The 18,066-nt window shown below is 47.9% G+C and overlaps 2 protein-coding genes and 1 non-coding gene across 10 annotated transcripts; 2 read left to right on the top strand and 1 right to left on the bottom strand.

The window, feature by feature from the left end:
• Positions 1 to 3,858: 3,858 nt before the first annotated feature.
• Positions 3,859 to 3,944, top strand: TRNAY-GUA. Its single transcript is given in 2 exon segments — positions 3,859 to 3,895; positions 3,909 to 3,944. It is a non-coding gene; the product is annotated as a tRNA-Tyr (tRNA).
• A 597-nt stretch (positions 3,945 to 4,541) lies between these two features.
• Positions 4,542 to 7,797, bottom strand: LOC112879922 (protein WHAT'S THIS FACTOR 1). Of its 8 annotated transcripts, XM_025944361.1 has the most exons (4): positions 6,318 to 7,797; positions 5,643 to 5,752; positions 5,090 to 5,523; positions 4,542 to 4,995 (listed from the first exon to the last, which is right to left on the bottom strand). In XM_025944361.1, the coding sequence occupies exon 1, from the start codon at positions 7,613 to 7,615 to the stop codon at positions 6,383 to 6,385; it is 1,233 nt and encodes a 410-aa protein (XP_025800146.1). In that variant the 5' UTR covers positions 7,616 to 7,797; the 3' UTR covers positions 4,542 to 4,995; positions 5,090 to 5,523; positions 5,643 to 5,752; positions 6,318 to 6,382. The 8 variants fall into 8 exon arrangements, with proteins under 8 accessions (XP_025800146.1, XP_025800145.1, XP_025800147.1 ...); XM_025944360.1 differs by having other exon boundaries at positions 5,090 to 5,752; XM_025944362.1 differs by lacking the exon at positions 5,643 to 5,752 and having other exon boundaries at positions 5,090 to 5,405.
• A 104-nt stretch (positions 7,798 to 7,901) lies between these two features.
• On the top strand, positions 7,902 to 12,866 carry LOC112879921. Its single transcript, XM_025944354.1, has 4 exons — positions 7,902 to 8,638; positions 9,419 to 9,548; positions 9,624 to 11,759; positions 12,281 to 12,866. Exons 1-4 carry the CDS (start codon positions 7,902 to 7,904, stop codon positions 12,656 to 12,658), a joined length of 3,381 nt encoding a protein of 1,126 aa, XP_025800139.1. The 3' UTR covers positions 12,659 to 12,866.
• Positions 12,867 to 18,066: the final 5,200 nt, after the last annotated feature.

The raw sequence follows: 18,066 nt of genomic DNA, 5'->3' as shown, positions 1-18,066 counted from the left end.
ACACTTTGAGCAGAGTGATCATGAACTAGCTAGCATCTATCAACTATCATGACACTTGACATTGTAAATTTGTTGTATGTCCATAAAATGTCGGTCTGGTTTCCATCTTTCATCCGAGAGTGGTTTAGTTATACCATTTACTTCACCTTGTATCTATGAGTTCAACCAAGTGTGTCAACAGATTACCATTCCCCTTACTATGGCTTTCTTGTTCTATTTTAGAGATGATAGTACTGTTGCTGATCTAATTACCTCCACATCAAGTGTAGGGAAGGAGGTGCTTCAATCGACGCCAGGGCTGCTTTAGAGCACTTGCAGATGCAAAGAATAGTTGATTTTGTACACATCAGGTGACAGCTAGAGGCTCTTGTACCACATATGTATGTTTCCTTATGCTGATTTGTATATTAGATGTTCGTACTGTAGATTTTGTAATTGCTCTTTCTCAGGACTATTGAAAATTGTTTAATGCATATGTTAAACGGCCAAAAAGATTGTGACAATTGAGGTCTTGTGTAAATGGTTCATTGGCAATATGAATATTTCTCGCCTTCTATTAAAAAATAATATTTCTCGCTTTTATAGATTGTATTCTTATCTCTCTCTTCCTCTCAGAGCAAAATTGTCCCTTTGCAACCACATACAGACATTTCAAACTCTACACATACTAGGAACAGTAGAAAGCAAGCACAAATAGAGAACAGCCTGTGAAGTATATCTGGACATAGAGTTATCAGTTAATATCTATATAAATACATGCATTTTTTAATATGATACTAGGAGGATGACAATTAAGAATATCTAAGGGGTACAATATGTGCCCAAGCTTCCAAAAGCCTTGCATTCCCCATGCTTCTACAAGGATATTAGCTAGATGATAGTGGTTGAGAGACATCCTAATAGGATATTACAGTGTTTACCAAAAGAAGCCTGTTCTTGACGAACTACGTCTCTTGTTGTGGCTTCTTCTAGTGGTCTTATCTTCTCCTTTCTTCATCTTGCCTGGCTTTTTGTCGCAGCTGGTTGGGAGCTTGGTATGCATCTCCTCTTGCTTAACGTTACCATGCTCATCTCTGATACTGTCATTTTTGTCATGATCTTTCTTTTCTTTGCCATTACGCATCTTCACTTGAGCTGGTCCTGTGGAAGCATCAGAAGCCAAGGAATCATAATCTCCATCATCATAATCTGCGTCGGGTTTGCTTGTACCATTGCTGCAGACACTACCAACATTACTTCCTTCGGTTTCATTGGATTTGGCATCATCACTACTCACCGGGGAGCCCAGGTACATTGTCCATCCGGATTCATTACTGTTGCACTCTTCACCATCATCCACAGTAATCTGGGAGGATTCCATAACACAGGAGTGGAGAGACACAGAAAAAGAAGCCAAAGACAACAAAACAACCGAAGGAACACACACGCTAATGCTTCTTCAGAACACTGAACACCCGACAATCCAACATCCAAATCTGAGAAGAGCACCAAAGCCTCTCTCCCCCTCCCTCTCCTCTCAACAGCTAACCATCGTCACAGGGCAGGCAATGCAGAGGGGTTGAATTGCGTGAGGCTAGGAACTTTGCAAGGGGTTGCTTGTGTCTATGTGTGGAAGCTTGTCATGGGACTGCACGCTGCAGAAAGGATGACAGTGCCTTTAAATGGGAAAGGCGGCCTATCCTTCCAACTGTTTCTCATAACTTTCCCAACTATTTCTGTACCTTTTGTTGCTACCAAAGCCAGGTGTAAAACATTTGCTTGCAATGCAGTGCTCCAGGTATTTCCATGTGTAGTCCATGTGGCCTTGGCCTCTCACCTCATGGTGGGGGCCTGGCAGGGGTATACGTGCATGGGTTAGGCTATGATTTGGTAGGATTGGGAGGTTAGAATGAGGCTGGCATAGCTCAAAAGGCTTGTTGTCGCTGCTGTGTCCGCCTGTCATGCAAATGCGTAACTTGTTTATGACACATCTGCCTTGCGTTGCAGGACCAGGTGAACATGTCTTTTGTTTGCTTTAGCATCTGCATGCAGACAATGGCCAATTAGGCTCAAAGTCATTAGATTTCTGCGCTGTATTTCTTTTGTTTTGTGGTAATAATCAATAGCTGCATTCTTGTTTGAGGATTCTTGAGACTGCAGTGAGATGCAGAAACTTGGTTGCGATGCATGGATAGATTCGTAGATATGCTGGAATCTGATAGGCTAAATGCTTTATCAGCTGGCCTGGTTGTTATATGTGGATCAGCAGATGCCTAACTTGATCATTTGGCATCCTTTCCCCCATGTTCGAGGAACGAACAAGCCTGCCTCTGCCTGCCTGACTTGATCCTTAAGCTTTTCAGGAACTAAGAGGGTGTCAGGGGCCAGAGCTTGCGGCACTCGAGAGAAAATTGCTGAGCCCCAACTTGCTGCATTGTCTGATGGTCATGTGAGCCCTGAACATGCCCTCGTGCCGCGCCTTTTCCTTTTTCTTTTCTTTTAACGAATGGCGCGAGAAAGTGCTATTTTATTGAATAAATTCTGAATAAATATATGAATATGCAGCTCTGGAAGACTGTCAACACGATAAAAATAAGAAACTGCTTACATGATAAAGAAAAAAGAAGACAAAAGACAACTATAACAACATTGCAGACTACTGCGGTCAGGTCAAAACTGTTTGGATGGTGGCCACATCTCGCCACGCATAAGTCCAGACGCGCTACAACTTCATACGCAAGTGTTTAGTTTTTGTTTACACTACACTACAGTTGTGACTTGTGACGCTATTTCCACTGCATGTTCTCAAATAGAATATACTGTTGAGCACACCTTCACTCCTTAAGGTAAAAAAAAAAGTTTAGCAAGGAAGTGGTAAGTATTTATTTTCAGAAAAAGAAGAAGCGGTAAATCGAAGAAGCCCAAGTGTCGCCGTCGCTGCACTGTGCAAGAAGTACAGCCCGTTGGCGCGACGCGCCTTGACCTGTCTGTCCTGCGCTCCAGTGCCTACGACGCCCCACCCCTCCGGGCGGCGCGACGTGGTGTCCTTTTCATTTGAGGCGGCATGTCGAGCTCCGGCTTGCCGTTAGGATCCTACGCACGCTGCACGCTGCACGCTGCACGCAGCAGGACAGCGGGACAAAATGTCCTGATGAAAGAAGACTGATCTGGAAACTCGTGCTCGGGAGGACGGGAGATCGTCAAACGGGTCACTGTTCCTCGATCCACGCACCGATCTCGCCGTGGACTCGATGCTCGGGGCCGGCCCTGCGGTGCGAGCCGACCAGATTCACCTGTCCAATCGGAGTGAACTGTTCCGCGTTCCTGCCTCCTGTGCCGCGGTAAATGCATGGTGCGAGCGCATACACGCACATGCTTCTCGTTCTTGGGGGCCGGTTCGGTTGGGGGGAAAAAACGGATGGGATTGGCTAGACTAGGATGGCATTGGGTGTGTGTTTAATTGAGTTCGTTCTAGGTTTACCGGATGGCCTAAAAGGAGCAGATCGTATGTTTTTCGAGGGTGGCCCCATGGCACGTTGGTCGCCCGGGATCTTTTGCCAGGAGGAAGGGTAGTCTGGTGGAACGCAGGCACGTTACGATTAGTACGTATGTTGGTACCACCACCTGGGTTGGTACAAAGTAGAGCTAACATACCGATGGGATTGCTAGGACGGAGCTCCACCGACGGTAGGCTGTCGGTCATTTCGGGCCGCAACGCCGGAGGAACCAAGCGTGTATGGTGGCATACTGGCATGGTGCCGATTCGGTTGCTCAGGAGCAGTCCAAACTCCGAACCAAAGGTCTCCAAGATTCGTTCGGTGTTCTCATTGCGGACTGTTGAGGGAATGAATATTAAAATTGTCAGGATGTAGGCACAGACCGACCTTAGCTCAGTTGGTAGAGCGGAGGACTGTAGTCATTGCAGAAAAATCCTTAGGTCGCTGGTTCGAATCCGGCAGGTCGGACTAATTTTTCCTCATTCCTTTTTTCTCTTATGATACTTTTTATATTTTTCTTTTTTTCCTCATTCCTTTCTTTTTATATTTTTCTTTAGAAAATGGTATTCAATTCAAAGTGCTACAGTGGTGGATATCCCTGGTGAGCGGGCCTGCTTAACCGTGCTTGCCGCAAATGGCTTCTTCAGAAAACCTTTTTCCGATTGACATTTGATGCAACTCGCCCATCCATCACTGAAGGCTGAAGCACTCAGCTAGTACTGCGATGTCTCCTTTGGAAGAAGCAGGACGCCTGGCTCCCCGCAGCTTTACGTGTCTATGTCTGATTATAAAGATGACCTCAGGCAACATATCTAAGAGGTTATCCAGTCAGAACTTTTGATGCACCTCACCATCCATCATCGAGGCACTTAGCTAGTACTGAGATGTCTCCTTCGGAAGAAGCACAACGCCTGGCTCCCCGCAACTTTACATGTCAATGTCTGATAGTAGAGAGCTACGACCTAACACATGCAGTTAAATTTCTCTGGTTTTACGAATTTGGATTGATCATATCGAAATAATATCACTGAATACATTGCGAAAAGTACTTTCACGACATTGTGATGATTCTGTTAACTTTTATTGTCACGTTTGTCAATATAAAAATGTCATACATTTATAAACTGAGGGAGTATATCACTTTACCATATATAATCAGGAACCTTTCTTACTGAATGGGTTTAAAACACACTTTCCTAAAAAAGGGGACAACTAATGGAGGCAAGCCCCCACCAGGCTGTCAGCATAATCCTGGGAACTTAACCTACTTCAACAGCATATGGCCGAACTCTCGAATCCAGAGCTTTGCCAATGCATGCTCTGAAACTTATTCTTGCCTGTGCAATCGTGCAAAGTGCCCTGATGAATGGGATTAGATTTCCACGAGTATAGAGGGTAAAGTATTCTGGCAGTCAACCACAATATGATCTCCTGATGTGGATGGTTCAAAGGGGCAGCTCTCCATGATGGGTAATCTTCAGATTCTAAAGGGGGCTAGGAATGATTCCCATGACGACATCTGCAACAGAATTGAGGTCAGAGCCTTTCATGTTGATGATATGGACAATATAAAGCCAATTAGATGAATGAAAATTATTGAACAAATTTCATACCTGCTAAGTGCTAGTAACAAGAATTATTTGCACTTATAGGACCGAGAACCATCCAAATGCAAAGTATTCCTTTGGCTGGCCATTAAAAACAGATGTTGGACGGCAGACAGATTGGCTAGGAGAGATCTCCCACATCCTGAGAATTGTGTGTTGTGTGATCACGAAGCTGAAACAGTCCAGCACATTCTCACAACTTGTGTTTTCCCTCGGCAATTCTGGCACATGGTGTTAGCTCCTGTTGGGTTTGACCGAGTAGTTCCAAGACGAGAGCAGCTGAAGTTTGCTGATTAGTGGAGGAAAGCTAGCAAACGGATTACTGCATCTCAGAGAGGGTTTCAACAGTGCTGTTATTTTGGGAGCTTGGACCTTATGGAAACAAAGAAACAGGTGTATCTTCGATGGGCGCTCTTCCATCGGTTCAAAATGCACAGCGCCTGTTCATGGATGAACTGAAGATATGGAAATTTGCTGGAGCCTGAAAACTCCAGGAACTAGGACTAGGTTGGATGAAGGGGCTAATCTAACAAGCCTTATTGAGGTTGTGTTTGTTTACCTTTTACCGGTGATTTTGTAATCTTATCCTGTACTACAACCCCTCTGTTCTAGTGTGATAGAGTGGGTTGGCCTTTTTCCTCCCTATTAATATAAAGATACGCAGCTAGCCTGCATGTTAGATAAAAAAAAGACAGAACACTAATCACAGTTGTATATTCTGATGCATTATCTAATTATCTGCAATTCTTGTTTTAGCAAAACAAGTAAAGCATACAGCACCCACAACACATCGATTGCCCTTGTTATAGAGCAAAAAGAGTCTTCGGCTAAAAGGGTTGGATTGGTGAATTTTTCAGCAGATCTGAAAATGCCTTGTACATTTTCTGCTTAAGAATGGCTACTAACCATAATTGGAGCATGTCACCTGTCAAAATGTCTAATACAAGCGATGAGTATGTTTGAAAGCTACACTGAAGTAACTGGTGAACAAATGTAGGAGACTTCAGGTAAATGTGGATATAGCCTGGCTACTTCTAAAAGCAGTTTTAGATGACATTAACAAGAACACTGTTACAATTGTTCACCATTGTCAAATGTGAGAGAACATTCATCAGGAGGGAAACTGATTAAGACATGAAACCAGGCAGTATAAAAATGAATTTTCCCAATACAACAACAGTGAAAAATCTATAGACATTGAAGATAAAATGTAATTCTAGCGAGAACTGTATACCTGACCGAGTTCAATGGCCGAGTAGGAGATGAACAAGGCACAAGCCACCAAACTGAAAGCTGATTCTATTCAGTCAAGCCCGAAGCATCAGTCATGGCCTCTCCGGAATCCATCTTGGTCATGCAGGCATAGCGCTGCAGTTTCTCATTGAACAGCACCAGGGGATCCTTCTCCTTGAGTATGCCATTTTCATCATACGCGTCTCTGAGGAACAGGGCCCAGTTCATCTCCGTGCCGGCGAGGTAGAACGCGCGGTTCTGCTTCTTCAGCGACTCGTACATGTGCCGCGTGAGCCCGAACTCCTCCTTGAACTCGACTATGTGGTGGATCATCGCGCGCTTCTCCACTGTCAGGCTCAGGAACTCGTGCACCACCCCGACGCGGTACTTCTCCGCCTCGGGCGTCCATGGCTTGAGCAGCGCGCCGTTGGTGTACGGTGAGACCAGCGGGAATGTGGTCGCTGCGTCGAGGCGGTCAGCGTCCTCCGCGTCGAGCGGCATCAACCGGCGGTGCGGGACGGCGAAGCGGAACGTGCGCCGGACGCGGCGCTCGTCCACGACGTAGTCGCGCTCCAGCGCGCTGACGGCGAGCGCGGGGTCCCAGCGCACCAGCTCGAGGACATGGCGGCCGTCCGCGGGGTCGACGACGACGCGGAAGTCATCCGGAAAGTCGCGGACGCGGTCTCGGAAGTCATCGGGGAGGCCGAGCACCGCGCGGCAGTGGTGGAGCTTCGCGAGCGGCACGCGGCGGTGGGCGGTGAGCATGAGGAGCTTCCGGACTGCGCGCACCCGCGACGGGAGGAGCGTCTCGTGGATGCGGCGCTCTTCCTCGAGGAGTGAGCGCATGAACGGCGTGAGCGCGAGGTGCGGGACGGAGTCCACGACGGGGAGGTGGAACAGCAGCGGGTGGCGCGCAGCGGAGCGCGCCACTTTGCGGCCACGGGGGAAACCGAGCTCGCGGTACAGCTTGCCGGCCTCGGAAAGGGGGATCCGGTGGGGAGGCGGGAGGGAAGCCAGGAACGAGCGCGCGCGGTGGAGGAACCGGAAGGCCGTATCGCGGTCGAGTACGGCGTCGAGTTCCGGGACACGGCGCGCGGCCTCCGGCTCGATGGGCGCGACCCGCGGGCTGTTGAGCTTCTTCAGGAGCTTCTTGCGCCGCTTGCAGGGGAGCAGTGGCAGGAGCGAAGCCGCCGCCTCCGCAACCGCCGCGGAAGATATCGGGGCAGGCGCCGGCGCCGGCGCGGGAGCTGGGAAGGGAAGAAGGAGCGCTCTCGTGGCGCAGAAGAGGCGGCGCGCCATCGCGGGCGGCGGCGGCGGCGGTCGACGGCCGCGTGGGACTAACTAGCTGGGTTCAGTCCAGTACTTCAGTCAGGGTTTGATCAAATGTTGCACGAAAATTAAAGGCATTCTAACCGCTCGATCATGGGCCCACTCCACATCCCACCCCACTTGCCACATCTGACTTCTCCCGTCCCCATCGTCCTCGTCGCATCCCGTAGTCCTGCGCTTCCTTCCTCCTGAGCCAAACCCCCAAATCCCCCTTCCCGTCCGCTCAGAGCCGCCGCCGGTGACGGCGCCGCTGGCAATGGGGACGGAGGTGGCAGCCGTCGTGGACCTCGGGGTTCTGTCGCAGTCGGATCTCGTGGCCCTCGCGGCCGCGTCGCCGTACGCCGTCGACCCCCGCCGCGGCCGCCGCCGGGATGGCGACTTCCTCCCGCCCCCGAAGATCGACCGCGCCGTCTTCAACGAGAGCGCTGGCTCCCGCAAGCAGACCTTCTCCCGCCACCGTCCCGCCACCAACATCTCCCACAACTTGACCCCCGCCACCGCCGCGGCCTCCTCCCCCGCCGCCGCCGCCGTCGCCCCTGCGGAGGAGGACTCGGAGAACCGTCTCATTGTGTTCCACCTCCGACGCCTATTCGCGCGCGACGACCCCTCGTACCCAGTCCCGTCCGCGATTCCACCCCGACAGGAAACCCTAAGGCCCCCCGGGCCGTTGCGGCTGCCGCCGGCAGCGGCGGCCACGGACCCCGATAGGGAAGTGTTGAACCCAAAAGGGGTGGCAGTTGATCTGGCGAGGCTCGCGGGGCTGGTAGACCCATATGGGGAGGAGCTACGGCAGCGGACGGCAGGATTGGGATCAGAGTCCGAGCTGCTGGGGTTCATGAATGCTCTGGAAGGGCAATGGGGAAGCCGGAGGCGTCGGAGGAAGTTCGTGGATGCTGGCATGTTCGCTGACCACCTGCCCCGTGGGTGGAAGCTGCTGCTTGGGCTCAAGCGGAAGGAGCGCATGGCATGGATTAATTGCCGCCGTTATGTGAGGTTTGTTGTCTACCCGAGCATGCTTGTTTGATTGTATTAGACGCCAGTTGATAGGTTTTCTGAGTGCATATGATGACTCGTTTTGAAATGTTACATCTTGCGAGGTGAATGTATGCAATGATTTTCAAAGGATCCTGGTGACCTCACAGTTCATCTGTTGTAGAAAAATTTCCTGTTTTACTCTTTATCAGGGAGAGGTCTGAAAAGTTGTCAATAGATCAGTAAACTAAGCAAACATTAAACTGAGATTAGGAACATAGGAATTGTGTGTGAAATGCGCTTCTCACTTGGTGTGATCCTCAGATTCATGCCCTGGCTCAAACGATTAAACATATGCAAAAACAGGTTATCAGCTACAAGCTATGTATATCTGAACAACTATCATCTGCATAAATTTGAGAAATAGGCTAAACCTGAACATGCGAAATTAATGAAGTACCATCGCATCAGGATCGATGCTAGTGGCACCAGACACATGAAATTATGAAAAATATATTTTCTTTCGGTGAAAACGTCTGTGTGTTTCCTTTCAATGTTGTGGATCGTGTAAGTTTCTAGCTGTTTAATGAATAGCTTAACCACAACATAAGTGTTTGCTAGAAGTCTAGAACAGTATGCCACTAAAGCATTTGCGGATTTGCCTTTATAGTGCTTCATCTCCTCATTACCTGAGCATATGCACTTTTTGATAGATTTCTTGATCTCATTATAGGAGATTACATTTGCCATGTTATATTCCTAGCATCGTTGTTTACCGGTAATTGCGTATCATACTTTCAGCCCCAAAGGACATCAGTTTGCTACTTGCAAAGAAGTATCTTCCTATCTCATGTCTCTTCTTGGACATTCAGAGGCAAAGCCAACTGCCACACAGACTAACAGTGCAGGAGTGCATGACTTAGATGTCAATGTAAGTTTTTGACTATGAACCTTATTTTTGCGTGCTTGAGTGTTCCAGTTTACCCAAAAACTATTTTTTGATTAGTCTGCAGGTCTTCACCAGCAAACCATCGCAATTGAGCAAAGGCAACTTGCAGTGCCAGTTCCTTCGGTTACGTTGTTTAGTCACTCTGGTGGTTCCCATCTACAAAATCTTCAGAAGGTTGAAGCTCAGATAGAAGTGAATCCAAAGGAGTGCCGGAAATGCAGTTTGACGTTTCATGATCAGGGTGCCTATATGCAACATCAGTTGTCGTTTCACCAAAGGAAAGCTAAAAGGCGCAGGGTTAGTAAATCCAGTGAACTGGGGACCAACATAGATGGAAATTATGAAACTCAGCAGAAGACCTCTGGAGAGGTACCTGGCAATTTCAGCCATGGTGTTGCAGATGTAAAGTATCAAGGTCAGAGTCGAGCAAAACTAAACGATGGGACCGTTTCAGGCCAGTTAGGTGTTCAGTCATCCTTGAAGCCAGTGTCATTTCGGTTTCAGGAGTTGACTATGTTGCCTCAACAGGAAAAAGAACCTTCTGCTGGAGAGCCTGTCTCTATGAATCATAAGGGCCCTCGTAAGGAGATGACTGGATTTCCAGAACAGGAAAAAGGAACTGCTGCTGGAGAACCCATCCCTGGGCATCGTAAGGACCCCAAGGAGACGACTGGCTTTCCTGAACAGGAAAAAGTACCTGCTGCTGGAGAAACCATCGCTGAGCATCATATGGACTCGCTTAAGGAGACATCTAGTGCAGCTGAACTGGAAAAAGGACCTTCTGCTGGAGAGCCTGCCTCAGGGCATCATCGGGATGTTGACAATTCTGATGACCATAGAACACATGATGGAACATGTGACAATGCTGTAGCTTCTCTTTTTGTTCATGCTGAGAGCAAATTGAGTACTTGCAACTCCACAAATGTTCACGAGAATGACTGTTCAAAAGATTTAGAACTTTCAAATACAGATTATCCCCAAAAGTTCAACAGGTCTGATGAAACTTATGGTGTACATAAAGAGGTTTCTCCAACTGTAGCTGATCCTGTTGAAAGCAAAAGCACAAATGATCTGATGGGGTGCACTGACATAACACCAGCAGAACAAGTTTCTCAGCCCTATGATCTACGGCATGGAAAATTTGGAAGTTCTCCTGAAGGAAACGATTTTCATAAGCAGCTGGAAAGTAACCCACATCCTGCAACCAGGGATGAGACTGATCTCAATTCAATTGGTATGGAGGTGGATGGTGGCAATATAACTAGTAATGTGGACAATCCCACAAGCTTCAAAAGTGAGGAACCTCTTGACAACAAGATTATGGATTGTGAAATGACTTCTTTGAAAGATGATGAGATCAAAAATGGCGTCAGAATAAGGGATGTAAACCTTAATTCATGTTCGGATACAATATCCTCTCCTGTTTCTGGTGGAAACTATGAAACATCTAATGCTCCTGATGATGCTGTTCGATCATCCATTATTGCCCAATGCTTTGGTACTAACTCTAATGAAGAAAATGCTGGTAAGGGTGAAAATTTTGTCAACCAGAAAAATGACATGGTGTATCAATCTAATTTGACCATGGGCTCTACCCCTGCGGCTCAAATTAATGTGGACTGTTTTACTTCTTCCTGTTCAATGACTCCTGAAATCAAGAACTATGGCAGCAGAGGTGAAAATGATGCCAAAGAAGCTTTGGTGAACTCACAGAACATGACAAGTAATGAAACAGGTTTTGATGTTGAAGCTTATAACAGTGATATCTTCAATAGTACTATCACGGAAAGTAGTCTTGCCCAGCTGAATAATGCCATTAATATGAAAAACGATTTTGCAAGCTGCTACTCATTATCTGACCTAAACACACTTACTGGTGGTAATGCAACTGATGAAATTGACATCCACGGTATGAGGAGTTCTTTTGTTAGCTCCACCAGTCGCACTGATCAAAATGAGCATTGCACGTTGGATTTTGATATCAAAGGTTCCATGCTTGAGGCACTGGAAAAATCTGATAGTGACTTGGAAAATCAATACAATGGTGCGGGTCCTTCTTGTGACTCGCTACCTGCAGCCGGCACAAGTGGGAACATTGATGAGTTTATGTCCATGCAAACCAATTTTGGTAGCTTTACCTCTTTGGTTCGTGCTGTTGAAGATGTTCCACTGAGCAGGATTCTTCAAGATCAGGTATACTTGGCAGGATACCCTGACTCTCCACTCCCTCATTGTTTCTCTTTAATAATTGTTTGACAGTTTTACTACAGTAATCTAGAACTAACCTGCTTAGGTGGGTTATTATGCCATTGGACTTCGCACATTAGTTATGGTTTTTCAAAATAAAAAAACTCCACAATTGGTCTTTTAATCAATCACTTTTAATTATGTGGGCTGTGCTCTCCATATGGCACGGTGGAAAAATATGTTCTTTACTTGATGACTAAAACATATGTAACTTGAGAAAGATTCTTCTTTACTTGTCACAGAAGCCTATATATGTGAGATTGCATGATATATTATGTTCATGGAGCTTTTATTGTAGTTGAACCATAATACTTCTATATCATATGATTATCTTTATGTCATAGGCATGCTAAATATCTTGCTCATCATGCCCTATTTTTTAGTGCTTAAAATGTTTGCTTCCTATGTCAATCAAGTTTGTTTACCATTCACAATCTGATAGCAAGATTTGATTATTCTCTGAACAGTGTGATTTGCAACTTGGATTTGGTGGCCCCAAGCAGCCAACGTATCCTAGCTTTGAGCAGCAGCTAAGGATGGCCTCTGCTGGAGCTCCGCCGTATGGGAACATGGGCAGGCATGATGCTGTACCTGTACCCGAACCAACGCTGATGTTAGGCTATGCACCACCACTTGGTAGCTGCCCTTCTCCATTCCAGTTGGGTTGGGGCCCCTCCTATTCGAAGATGGTCGGTGTGCTGCAATCCGTGTGCGTGTGGTGCAACAGCCAATTCCAGCATTTTGGCACCGTTGCTGAGCAGCAAGCAGATTCTCTTGGCTACATTTGCCCGTCATGCAAGGGAAAATTTTCTGGTCATCTTGGCATCAACGGGCCGTCTATTTGAGATCCATTTCATGTTGTAACCCAAACTGAGGCTGGTTTACCATTAGTTTCTAGTTAATATGGGTCAAGTTGCAATTGTTGGGGTGTGTATGTAGCCCCTTGAACATGAGGCCTTGTGCTAAGGAATGGCTGATCTTGAAATCCCAAGATATTGTTGAAGCGGAAGGTGTTTTCATGCTAGAACCCTTGCCGTGTGGGGTATTTGTGAAGCTTTTGGCTCTTTGGGCGATCTGGCCGGCTGCCGGAAGGTGATTCTTGATGGTATCTTTCAGGATTCACTCTCTGTCTCATTTAAGTTTTCTGGAGTATATAGCCATGTATGTATCCCGAAGCAAGGAAAGGTTGCTGCAGTATGCTGGATAGCAGAATCTGCCAATCATGTTAAACACCAACGTCGATGGTGCTGTCTCAACGTAACAGGGCCTAATTTACTATGCCAAGGGCGCTTTCTTAGCGCCCTTGTTGATTTGGTGGCCGGCCCACCAGCGTAGGAGGCTATAAGCGCGGTCCTGGCTCTGTTTCCTTGGGTTAGTACCCTAAACCCTTATTTTGCAAGATCAGACCCTTTACTATCTTGGTATGCCTTCCTATTCTTCTAAGCTATCCTCACCTCCAGCTAACCAGTCACTGTAATCACTTACGTCAACTGCATGCTCAGTTTCGTCAATCCCCCCGCCCTCCCTTATCCTGCCTTTGGATTTGTCAGTAGCCTTGTAGAATGCACTGGAACTATCCGAATACTTATCTTTCAGTTGCTTGGATGGACTCAGAAGTCAGAACACATATGGGCTGCTGCACATCTCCATGTGCATTTCGATGTCATTCGAAGTCACTTCGGTTAGAACTAGCTTCCTCTGAGCCTGCCCCAATAATCTCCATACATGCTGCACCACCTTCTGTAATGCAATCTGACACAGCATACTCTTGACATCAGAGAGTATTCTAAGGCCATGATTAAGCTCCTTCCCAGGAAACAACAAATGGCAAAAATACTCACGCGACATAACTCGCGCGAACCTGGATGCAAAAATTCCCCTCCTGGATGCAACCTGATCGAACCTGATCTTTACTCCTAGATGGGCTCTTAGTCGCACTTGTCCTGGCCTTGTTGTATTTCTCTTTTATGTGGCGAGGGTACAGTTGGCCATTCGAGCCACCTGGCACGGCACGCCTGGGCCCGATTCGGCCCGGCCTGATTCAGCTCGGCAATGATTAGGCTCGGCCCAATTGGCCCGATTATTTATTAGGGCTATGTTGGGCCAGCCCACGTGCCGAGGCCTCGGCCCATGTACGGCACGAAGGCCTGTTTTCTGTGCTGACCCAGCCTGATTGGCCCGCTTGGCGTAAAGGGGATGGGCGACAAGGTGAGCGCCGAGGTTCGGGCGCCGGCCGCGCTGCCGTGCATGGAGAGGAGGTGCGGCTGGCAGCGGCCGTGCCGCGGCGTGCAGAGTGGAGGAGAGGAGCAGGCGGCGCCGGCCGCCGCGCGGCAATGCGGGGAGGGGAGAAGGGAGCGGTGCTGCTCGCCGTGATGCCACGAGGGGAGGGGACGAGGCGGCCGCGACATAGTGGAGGGGCGGCGCCGGCCGCACCACCGCGCGGCGACGCGGAGCAGGGGTGGTGCCGGCTGACGTGCGGCGGAGCAGAGAAGGCGGCGGTGCGGAGAAGGAGGCGCCACGTGAGGAAGAAAGGATGGAGTGGCGGCAGCGCCTGAGAGAGGTAGGCACATAGTAGCTAGGGTTTGGAGGGATTGAAGTAATATATGTGGGCTGGTGTGGGTGTGTTTTTTATTTAGGCTGGCTGTTAATTGTGGGTCTCCCGTGCTCGGGCCGCCCCACCGTGCCTAGTCAGGCTGAGGCTTATTCGTGCCGTGCGGGGCTGGCCCAGGCACGGCACGAGGCCCATGCCGGGCCGGTCTAGACCCGATTAACTCCGTCCGTGCCGGGCCAAAAAGTCGGCCCGTGGCCCACGGGCCTCAGGCAGGATGGAAAACTATAGGCGAGGCTGTGGGTTGGTTGTTTTGCCTACACTCGCAAGGTGTCGCAAGGTGTGTGGCTGCACGGCACTGCAGGTTGATTTAGGCCCTGGATCTCTCTTGATTCTAAAATCTAGATTCCAAAATTCAGCTTCTGCCATAACTTCTACAATTCTAGTGCTAGTAGATTATGGAATCCAAGAAGCTGAGCAAACCCAGCTTATTGCTGCTTCTGGATCACGAACGACGATAAGGCCATTACTCTTTTCACCTCTACCCGCTCTCCACACAGTTAGCAAGGGTACTGTACACATTTGTTACCTTAAAGCAACGATCCATCTACCCAACAATCCAGGATCCAAACAAGTCATCCATTACACTTTTTATAATTCAGCTTTTAGAATCTAGCTTCTGGGATCCAAGCACAACCTTAGATAGAGACAATAAGGTTCTTTTTGCAAATTGCAAAGAGAAGCGGGACGATAGGTATTACACATATACTAGCATAGTTCTGTAAAAAAAATAATTCTAATGAGGGGATAGATAGAAATAGATGCACACACTAATTTTAACACTTTGAAATTAACACGATCATCTTTACATGCAGTCACGCACACACGTACTTTACATGCAGTCATGCACACACGCACGAACTGCAACATGAAGGGGCGGATCTAGGATCTCAACATAGGGGGAACTTATTTTCCCCTTCTTCTTCTTTTTCTTCCTTCTTCTTTTCTTCTTCCTATTCTTCATTCATGGCTGAAAATTATTTTTTGTGTGTGTTTGTGTGCCATAAATTATTCATAGCTGAAAATTATTCAATGCTTTGTGGGAGTACCATAGGCTGCATGGGGTAGGGGCATCAGCCCCATGCCCCCACGCATGTACCATTATCGCAAGTTCTTAAATATGCATGCAGATGTGCTGCAATCTTCTTCACCCATCACAAGTTCTTACTGTAGACTTGTGCACATTTTTGTATGTCTATTTATACATGATCGCCGCGGCTTGCCGGAGACGAGATGGTGGGGCTTGGCGCGGCGGTCGGACCCCGGCAGCGGCCATCTCCGCGCACAGCCGATCCTGAAGTGCTGACTCGAGGTGGAGCATGGTGGGCCTATCCTGGCCCCTCATCCTGAGGCAACCGGCCTAACCGCCAGCCGCACCAAGGCAGCCTCCGCGCTCGCCGCGCCCTCCAGATGGACCTGCGGGTCCAGCATCTCCTGCAGCTTGCCCTCATTCATGTGTATCACGTACGTCGAGGCGGAGGAGTGGAAGTGGAGGCATGCCAGCGCGTTGCCTGTACCCGCGACAATGTGTAGCCGGTCGATCTAGGGCAGTGACCGGCGGCCCTCGGCGAACAGGTGCTGGGACTTCCTATTGGAGACGAACTCGTAGACCAAGATGAGCACCTGGGCCTCAAGGCAACACCCCAAGAGGCGGACAATGTTCTAGTGGTTGACCTAGGATAGGATGGCGACCTCGTTGATGAAGTGGTCCCTCTAACCAAATGCCCTCTAAGTCTCTACAAGAGTTTTTAATTAAAACTACATATTATTTCAAAGAAAGTTGCGACGAAGCCTAATATATAAAAAAATTATGCACTAGTGCAGTTTAATTATATATTATTCCAACTTAAAATATTACTAAAATCTAATCCTACTTTATTTCACAAGTTAATTAGCAAGGTATATATTTACTGAACTAATAATTGTGCAAATCTACTGCCTAATTATACTTGGCTGTGTATGGGTGGGTGGGTGGGTGGGTGTGGTTGGGGGGGGGGGGGGGGGGCGGGGCGCCACTACAAGGGCCAACACTATCCCGTGGGCTCCCAGGCGATGGTGGCCTTGTTGATTTCCTCCGAACCAAAGACTATTCTATCCGCAATATTCTATCAACAAGCAGCGAAGATCATTCTGTCCGCAATATCTCTACCGAGCGAAGATCATTCTATCCGCGATGTCTCTGTCAACAAGCAGCGAAGATCATTCTATCCACAATGTTTCTATCAACAAGCACTGTAGCAACATCAATAGCCCATGGTTATGTCTGAAATTTCCTTCTCTGATCCTCTTGGCCCTAAATAACTTTATTTTCCTCATAGCAATAATGGGTAAAAGCACAAACAGGATAAGCGTCGTGGCCCCAAGGACACTTAAGACTATTATCATTGAATGAAAGGAGAAACTCAATTTCAGTTTAGCTAGAGAAGATGACACGTTTACGGTTACGAACACTACCTACAATGCATCGAAAAACAAATCAGAAAGGAATATATATAGTAACATACCGTGTTCGTGTCCAATGTTTGTCGCCGGTGTTGGAGCATGAAGGTCCTGAATAAATTCTAGAAAATCAGGGACTACGTAGACAGTGCATACTCCGCCATTTCTAAATGAATCAATGATCGGCTGTTGTCCTAGCCAGCATTTGCAGTTGTAGCTCCCTTCTCTTTGTTTACGCAAATACCGCTGCAAAGGTAGATGTCTAGGTGAAGGCATTAATCGGTATTTGGATAGAGAATTAAAGTTAACAAAGTGAGGGTTATTTCTTCGATTATAATCAGAGGTGGATCTAGCGTGTGTAGGTGGCGGGGGGGGGGGGGGGGGGTGGGCTGAGTAAGAGGGCTTCAGCACCCCACCCCGCCCCGTGAAAAAAAGCTCCCCAACAATTTTTATCTATGGATAAAGAAGAGGAACAAAAAGAAACAGACAGAAGGAATTAATAAGAAGAAAAAAAAATACTATGCTACGCACATACTACTTTTTTATTCTCCTTTTTCAAAATGACCAGCACCCAGCAATAAGTACGACATGTTACCTTGGCACCCATTCGGAACGTAGAGGTTTCCTTCAGAGCCTTGGAGCACCGGCACCGGTAGCCCTGCTTGACTATTGAATCGATGCACGTGTTGTTTCTGCTAACGCACGTGAATGTGCAAGCGTCACGTTGGGCTTCCTCCAGGCATGAATCTTATCGTTGCGCCAACCAATTCATCATAGTGAGCACTTGTCTAGAATGTATCTCATGGGAGAGTCTCCTTGCGGCACCGCTGTGGTTGGAGGATAATGATGCTTCTGCCATGATGGCCAAGTAACTGCAGGGTCGGCCTCCATGCCCGCTTCTGCCCGTGGCGTTGGAAGCGTCACTAAAGTGTCCCGTGTACACCGTGGGGCACATCAACATGACAGCAACCATGTCTCGAGCAAAAAGACCCATCCAATGCGCCGTTCGCTACTGCTTCCAGTACGCATGCAGGTTGAGAGGCAGCCGCGGATGACATGCTGCAAAACATAATGAAATAAAACTACGGCCAGTTCAGAAATCATATTATGTACCATTACAATGCTTTTTCTTGTAGGACAACCGGGCAATGTGCAAAATATATATATAAAAGAAAAAAAGAAAACATTAGCTGAAGCACTAGGGGC

This window comes from Panicum hallii, chromosome 2, assembly GCF_002211085.1.
Source record: "Panicum hallii strain FIL2 chromosome 2, PHallii_v3.1, whole genome shotgun sequence".
NCBI lineage: Eukaryota > Viridiplantae > Streptophyta > Magnoliopsida > Poales > Poaceae > Panicum > Panicum hallii.
Note: the sequence above shows the minus strand (reverse complement) of the source record. Positions and strands in the feature narration are given on the sequence as shown.

Excerpts from the sequence above, each read along its gene's own strand:
- LOC112879922 (XM_025944360.1), bottom strand. The coding sequence starts at position 7,615 with ATGGCGCGCCGCCTCTTCTGCGCCACGAGAGCGCTCCTTCTTCCCTTC.
- LOC112879921 (XM_025944354.1), top strand. The coding sequence starts at position 7,902 with ATGGGGACGGAGGTGGCAGCCGTCGTGGACCTCGGGGTTCTGTCGCAG. Across the intron at positions 8,639-9,418 it reads AATTGCCGCCGTTATGTGAG|CCCCAAAGGACATCAGTTTG; the intron begins GTTTGTTGTCTA and ends TCATACTTTCAG. Across the intron at positions 11,760-12,280 it reads GCAGGATTCTTCAAGATCAG|TGTGATTTGCAACTTGGATT; the intron begins GTATACTTGGCA and ends TTCTCTGAACAG.